This window comes from Mercenaria mercenaria, chromosome 12 (genome assembly GCF_021730395.1).
Source record: "Mercenaria mercenaria strain notata chromosome 12, MADL_Memer_1, whole genome shotgun sequence".
Taxonomy (NCBI): Eukaryota; Metazoa; Mollusca; class Bivalvia; order Venerida; family Veneridae; genus Mercenaria; species Mercenaria mercenaria.
In genome coordinates this window covers 22,514,645-22,523,048 of record NC_069372.1, presented here as the reverse complement: position 1 = coordinate 22,523,048, position 8,404 = coordinate 22,514,645, and the positions used below count along the sequence as shown (strand labels likewise).

General features: G+C 36.4%; 1 protein-coding gene across 1 annotated transcript; it reads left to right on the top strand.

Annotated features, from left to right (window-relative positions):
* On the top strand, positions 1–1,509 carry LOC123533187 (uncharacterized). The gene has a single exon (XM_045314824.2). It carries the CDS (start codon positions 1–3, stop codon positions 1,507–1,509), a length of 1,509 nt encoding a protein of 502 aa, XP_045170759.2.
* The last annotated feature ends 6,895 nt before the right edge of the window (positions 1,510–8,404 follow it).

Here is an 8,404-nt window from a genome sequence, read left to right as displayed (position 1 = left end):
ATGTATGAATGCAGAGTGTTGTATATCGGAAGTGCTCCTCCTATAGAAACTCTTAAAGGATTGGACGCTCTGCAGGAGCCTTTAAAACAACGGTATCCGTCCAACCTTGAAGATGTGGAAGGAATCGATGCCAAACTTTGTGTTCTTCCGACAGCTCTGGAAATAACATACGTAGCTTCCGGTCAGGTTGTCCAGTTCCCATTGGATAGACTAAGCATTTGCGCAGGTGTCCGCGCTTGCAATGTTGTCGACGGTACAACGGGGGAAGAACGCCGGCAGTTTGTTCCTGTCAATACAGTTCAGGAAGAATCTAGGAACCCTGCAATATTTGCCGCCATTATCCGACGCAGTAAAGGCAGACAGATCGCAGAATGCCATATGTTCATTTGCAATAGTACAAGAGACGCTCTTCATCTTGTGAACGCTGCAGCAACAGCTAATATGACCTTCAAGAAACAAAGAGGTCAAAGGGTTGAGACATCCACGCAAGGCAATGACGTCATCGTTATTCGATCGGAAGTTGAAAACGGGCATCCTGGGGGAAATGTTGCAAATGGCGGTTACGAGACACAGACATATGGACAGACTGAACAAAATACAGTTCATGTCCAGTCCGGTGTAAGCCAAGTTGGATCACAGCATTTTCAAATACAACAGTCGAAAGTTGAAAGCCCAGAGCCTAACACTATCTATATTACCTTTGATAAAAGCAATTTAATACCTAGAGGTGATGATAGAATGGAAGTTAGACACACTGCTCGGCAATCGCGCAGAATAGAGGAATATGACAGACCAGAGTATATTGAAGCCCCGCAACTGGCTCCAGCTCCAACTCCAGCTCCAGCTCTGCGGCCTGTGCACGTACCGTATGTTGATGTTCCGACACCCCGTCATAATTACGCGCTCCGAACAATTGCTCCACCTCCGCCACCGCCGCAGCCATACATGATGCATAGGCCAATGCTTGTAAGACCACCCCCACCTCCTGCCCCAGTGATGATCCGACCGCCACAGAGACTTTACACCAAACGAGTTATTGCCCCTCCACCTCCACCACAGAGGTTCGTTTCTCAGCCACCTATGTTTGTTCGTTCCCGCGCACGTTCTGCCTCTCCGATCGGGCGGTACAATTCGGAAATACGCGTTTCGAAGAAAGGGGCATATCAACCGAAATGGGAAGGCATCGGGCGTCCGAAGAGTGATGTAGCTGCGCCACGAATGTCAAGGCGTGATATGTACGAACGTCAACCCCCACCTCCACAGTTCTTCCAACAGCCAGGGGCTCCAAGAGATATGTTCCTTAATGAGAGAGCTTTCTCTCACCGGATGCATGCGGATAACAGAATATCCCGAGAACATCATGGTCATCATTACCCGACGGCATACGAGTTACACGATGCCATGTTATATGATAGACCCATGACAAAATCCAATCCAAGATACAGTAGCTCCTCAAGCTCATCCGATGACGGCAATAGAAACACCCGGTTAAGAAGCTCCAGACGTTGACGGGCGTAATTTGACTTACGTAAGCCGTACCAATGATATATCCGAGTGTACCAATAAGTGAAGAACCTCTAAAATTATTCACAGTTTCTTAATACTTGTGTAAAGGAATAATATCCGTATAAAGGAGCAAAATAAGTTTATAGCGCGAGTTATGACGTGAGTTGACTTACGTAAGCCATACCAATGATACACTAACGGGTGTAGACTGTATCAGAAAATAACCAACCTCCAAAATTATTCAAGTGCTATCTTTATATATGTGTAAAGGATTAATGTCCACACAAAGGAGTGAAATAAGTTTATAATAGATCGGTGACGTTGATTGACTTACGTAAGCCATACCAGTGATAGAGTGAGACCCTGCTAAATCATTCACAGTGCTGTCGTTTATACATGTGTAAAGGATAAATATCCGTATAAAGGAGTGAAATATTTTTATAGCTGCAAGTTATTTGTAATAGATGGGTGTGTTTAGCCAACCATAAAGATGTCATTGATAAAACTGTTCGTCAGCCCTGCAGAAACATTAAAACGCTACGTAATCGGTACATAGACACATTTCTTTCGTCGGTGAAGAAATTTTTTTTTTGTTGTTCACAAAAACGTGAAACTCGATCTGCAAGGTTAAATCTAATATATCATGAATGTAAAGAAATTCTGATAACCGTGCTAAAAGTATATTTTCTGTAATGTATATCGTTTTTATGAAAGTATATAATCCAAAGATTGGGTTGGCTGATATTGTGTTTTTATCCTAAATTGTAGTAACACTGAATTACCTTACCTTGAATCACCAACTTGACGCTGAAGAAAAAGGTTTTTATTCCATATAAAATGTACAACTGCATAACAACTGTAAGAACAAATGCTTTGATACTTTAGGAACTTCGAAGCTACTTTCATATGACGAATATGCTGATTTTGTATTGTTATCAAACTGTGAAGATATTCTGTATGTTGTCATGGATGCCTGAATTTTCGAGCTGTTCCGCATGCAAGTAACCCATCATTCGGATAGATGACAAAATCAAGAGGTCACCCTTGACAACATTTGAAATTATGACATCTTCTGTAGCATTTGAAATTATGGCATTCTAGCATTTGAAATTATCACATTCTAGCATTTGAAATTATCACATCCATAGCATTTGAATTATGGCATTCTAGCATATGATATTTTGACATTCTGTGATTTGAAATTATGACATATTCTATACCCTTTTTTAATTATGACATATTCCATAGCATTTTAAACTATGACATTCTAGCATTTGAAGTTATCTCATTCCAGCATTTGATATTATCTCATTCTAGCATTTGATATTATCTCATTCTAGCATTTGATATTTGATATTTTTTCATTCTAGCATTTGATATTATCTCATTCTAGCATTTGATATTTGATATTATCTCATTCTAGCATTTGATATTATCTCATTCTAGCATTTGATATTATGACGTATTCTATGCCATTCATGTAAAATTTTAACGTATTCTGTATGTCATTCTAGCATTTGAAACTCTGACATTCTAGACATATTCTTATACCATTTAAAGTTTTGACATGTTCTATGGCATATCAAATTATGATATTCAAGGATTTGAAATGACGAAATATTCTATAGCTTTCGAAATATTTTATAGCATGCGAGATTATGACAAAAGCTTCTGTAAGTGCTGGTTTTTTTTTTCGCACGCATGAAACACTGTTAAACATTAAACGTTATTGTTATAACTGAATTATTTTTGTATCGGGCAATAGCTATTTTCAATGTAAATATATTTTAACTATGGACAATATGTTCACGTTATATTTGACAGTGTATCAGTCAGTGAATGGTCCTGCAAATGGAAACTTAGATTGAAATTTGGAATATTTTAGCGTGCAGATGTTGATGTTAATACTGGCTTATTCAACAGAAAAGAAAAAATATGTAAAGAATAATACTACATATCACTGTCCTCCAGTAACTGATGTTGAACTTCATAAACACTTTTTTTGAGAAAATAAATCCGTCTCTATGACAACGTTTCGGCTCGGGGCCTTTATCTATAAAATCTGTAAAAAGATCCTCCGGAAGCACAGAATGCAACCAAGCAAAATAATAGCAGACTCAGTTTGATTGACTCTGTTCATGAGAGGTAACGAAATATGCAACACCTCTCACGCCCCCTAGCACCGGCTAAACGGAATTCTGTTACAAATAATTGAGTGCATTCCATAAGTCTCGTGCACAAAACGATGCAAACATATTATAAAGTGTTGGCAAAAAAAATGGACTCCATTGAATGACCTTGTATTAGCAAGCAGCTCGTATTATATATTACGATATTACTTCTTTACCCGGTTCTACGACAATATCCTATACACGTTTGATAATAAATAATAGACAAAACTCTCTGATTTGTATAATACGGTGTCAGTTTCCAAAAACATCGCTTTACAATTTTCTTGCAGCTTTAAAACCCAACACAAAGGATTTATTTTCTAAAAAGACTATAAATACGAAATCTCGTCGTTTAAGGGGAGGAAGTTTAAAATGTTTCGACAACATTCTTTCAGATACATGATAAATGAGATAAATGAAAGATGATGTACCGGAGTATATATGTAAGAAATTACGGCCTAGAACCCAGTTGTAAATACAAAATCTCCTGTTCCCTGTAGTTCGGGTATATGCTACACCAAGGTCATAGATATTGGGGTATACAAGCATTTTGTCCCAACAAGGAAATGAATTTAAGTACATGCCACGGAATTTTAATCGGATTATGGCGACCGCAGTTTGAAAGGACACCTATAGAAGCAACGTTTGAAATATTTACCATGTATATATAGCATATATAATACATATACAAGGCGGGCTTAGTGTACATTGTGTTTATTGATATTTTCGTTAAATGCTTAAGCTTCAAGGAGAACCAGTTATTGACTGTTGAAACAGGTCGCTTGAAACTAATTTGGTTCTTAAAGTTTATATATTTAGATTGAAGAGGGTATTATACATTGAGTAAAATTTCTGCCGACTATGTTGACATTGTTTGTGTTTAGTTTGTTGAGAGAAAAGTCATAATTAAAAACGAAATATATATAATTCATCTATTAAATTTTCAATATATCCCAGGCTTGTTGTAAACAAAAAATTTTGTAAAAGAAAAGTGTGCTCCTTTTGTAAGGACTAGTTGAATTTTTGTCGAGAAACTTTAAACTTCCATCGTTTGCACTTTTTTTATGTTCAATGAATTTTAAGAATACTCTCGGTGAAAATCTAACATATGTTAATATGTTAGAGATTTTCACTGGGGGTATTCTTAAAATATGTTTCTATGCTGGTTCCCCAACCAAGTGTTATTATAAGTATATACTTGATAAACATACAATTGCCTAAAACGTGATAGTAGTATAATAACAATTGTATTACATTTACAGAAGATTTGCATTGACAAATACACATGTTTAACTGAAATTCAATTCAGGTGCATGTTTTTGAAATTAATTTTACCTACCTTGGTACACACATATTTAAAACTTGTTTAACTTTAGTGTTGCATTTACTGGTAAATTCGTACACATTAAAGGTGGTGGTATGGGGTAATCATAAAATAAAGCAATATAAAAGACGTTAGAATAGGAATCTAACTCCATGTAAACCTTAAATAAATCTGTCAGAATATGCGTAAAAGGTCAGAAAATGATTGACTACCTTAAAATAGAGACACTCTCATATTCATAAGTCAAAAGTTCATTAACCAAACACGTCCTCTCATATCCCATTTTATTTGATAATTTGAAACAACATAATTATACCCCCATCAAACATGTTGCGGTGGGAGGGGGGTAAGGGGGCTAGGAGTCAGTTTTGTCGCGTCCCGAAATCTATATCTCAGTTATTACTAAATGGATTTGATTTAAACTTAAAATAGATGTTCCACCTTTTCAACAATATCATGTGACACAAGGTGCATAACTCGACACCATTTTTTTAATAATTATGCTCCCTTTTACTTAGAATTTAAGGTTAATTTTGATGCATTTTCACTATATCTCAGTTATTACGAAATGCATTTGTTTCAGACTTGAAGAAGTTGTTCCACATCGTCACCCACATCATATGACACAAGGTACATAACTCTTGCACCAATATTTCCAGAATTATGCCCCCTTTTTGCTTAGAATTATACTTATATAGTGTTTTGATACATTTGATCTGTAACTCTCTTATTATTTGATATTTTTTAAAACAGACTCAAGCTATTGTGCAATATTCATCCACCATTGGAATCATTAAACACTCCAGTGACAGTTCTTGACAGATTTAAATGTTTTTGGTACACAGGTGTAACATCATAAAATACAGGTCAAGTTCGATTTAAATTGCACTGTTCTTGTGGCCATGTCTTTCTTATGGTTGCCATTCTTCTGTGACAAGTCCCTATCGTGTGGGTATTCGTCACTCCTGTGACAGTTCTAGTTTGTAAATGTTATTTTGACTACTACGAATAACTTTTAGTGTATCTTAATGTCAAACAAGGTGGCAAACGTGAGCACATTTTTCACAGAGGTGCATGCGCAGATACTTTGTCTTAGTGTAGGCGAGGTTTGTGCGGAATGGGCTAAAAGTGCATACGCCGTATCGAAATACCTGATCTATGGCAGTTTAAATTTTGTGACTTTTGCTTTCAAGGTGATTGTATTTAATCAACGTCCCTTTTCAATAATTTTTTCTCAATAAAGCAGACGAACAATGGTTGTTAATATTTGTAAAAAATATATAGTTTCCTCCTTTGAGTGTCACCAGAGCACTGAATCAATTTCAAATTTTCTTTTTTCACGAGAATTTTTAAATAACCGTGATCATACGGACTTTATGATTGTACTGATTCAGACACCGATTAAGGTACATAAATTTGACGAGATATTTATGTTTGTGTGTTCATAAAATTGTTACTATTATGTGCTTTCGTGCGTATGTTTTACGTAGTTTGGGTAATTATACCCTTTTTATCTGTAACAAAATCTGCCCATTTCTCTCCGCTCATGCGCGACTGATGTATGTGGTGAATGACATTATAGTGAAAACTCCCTATATGTATGAAATTGGTGATAACGAACATACACACGTATTTATAGCTGTCGAAATTCAAATACATGTATACGTTTTTTCACACACCCTCAAAGTGGGTAACATCTCCTACAGCTGATGTCATTTGGTCGACGGGATATAAAAACAAGGAGCTAAATATAATACGAAATTTCGTTTCAAACTTTTGACTTTAAAGTAGAATTATGCGCATTTTTTCAAGTAAAAATCCAGCTGAAAAAGATGTGTATGTAAAAAAGATGGAGGAAATTACAGCTTTTAACCTTGTTACCAGTACAAAATAATAAGTTTCCAAATATGACTTTTCTTATTTTGACTGGGGCAGTCTTTTTAAGGAAAGTCAAACTGTATGCAGGAGTTGCTTCCCTTCAGCTTTGGAAATCTCTACCTATATAGGTAAGGGAGATCACTGCGTCGGAGACTGAAGAAAAGAACTATTATTTTATAGGTCCGATTTCTTTATTTCTAAAGCATCAACTTCAAATACGTATGCGGCATTATCGTTAAATAAACATTTAAATGCACAGCAACCGAAATTTTTTTAAACATTCACTAAAAACACTATGTGCAATAAGATGCGCATAATGCCACTTTAAAATTAAGATGACACGTTGATATCTCTTATTAAATTCATTTATTTATTTTGTTGGGTCGCACCGACACAATTATAGGTCATATGGCGACTTTCCAGCTTTGATGGTTGAGGAAAACCCCAGGTGCCCCTCCGTGCAAATTTCATCACAAGCGGGTACATGGGCAAAACCATCGACCTTCCGTAAGCCAGCTGGATGGCTTCCTCATGAAGAGTTCAACACCCCGAGTGAGGCTGGAACACATATCGATGAGGGGCAAGTGATTTGAAGTCAGCGACCTTAACCACTCGGCCACGGAGCCCACCACCCCCAACTTATTAAAGGACAATTGCGGACCTGAAGTGGCTATAGCACAAGTAAACTTATATAGCCCCAGTGCTAATATAGGTTTAGGAATGCTGATAACCCCACATAAGGAACGTCATGGCCTTTTGATAAGTTGTTTATTATATACCTTAATACAACTGATTGAACTAAATTAATTATATAAAAATATCAACGTTAACGACTTTTTATTGCGACGACACAGGTAAATTGACGTCACTCATGCATAGCGGGTCAATAAGCGGTTATAGGTCAAACTAGCATAAATAGTTTTCTCTATCATATATTCTGTATAAAACTGACATATTTAAAGAGCTACCAAAGATAGATTTACCTATTTCAGAGAACAATTTTTAATCCTTACCTCATTTTAAAGAATTATGATAAAACTGACATAAAATGAAGAGAAAAGTAGGGGTCATGTATCTTCTAAGAGAGAGAGTTCTCTTATCGCATTTGCTTACTGTAAAATCACATCAAAATCACACTGCTGTGACCTGGAAGTACTACTCATACTAAAATTGAGTTTCACTTCACCAAATACAACCTCCTCTCCCATTTTTTTCTACCAAAATGTCAAAAATACATCCACAATGAAATTTAAATAGAAACCAGCTTTAATTTAGACCTTAAGTGAAAAATTAGTGTTCAAAAACCTGTCCGCCATTATTAGACCAGATGGCTCCCACACTGGTGCTGGCTCGTCTCGACGAGACAGTATTACGATAGGATTTTACTATTAAATCTACCTAAAAGGCAGAACATCTCCTAAACCTGGCTCTCAGCCTTTTACTTTCATTACAAATGCAAGCCAGCAACCAAGAAAACAAAATAGCGTTTCCTTTACGAGAAGTGTCCAATCGAAAGCAGGCTTAC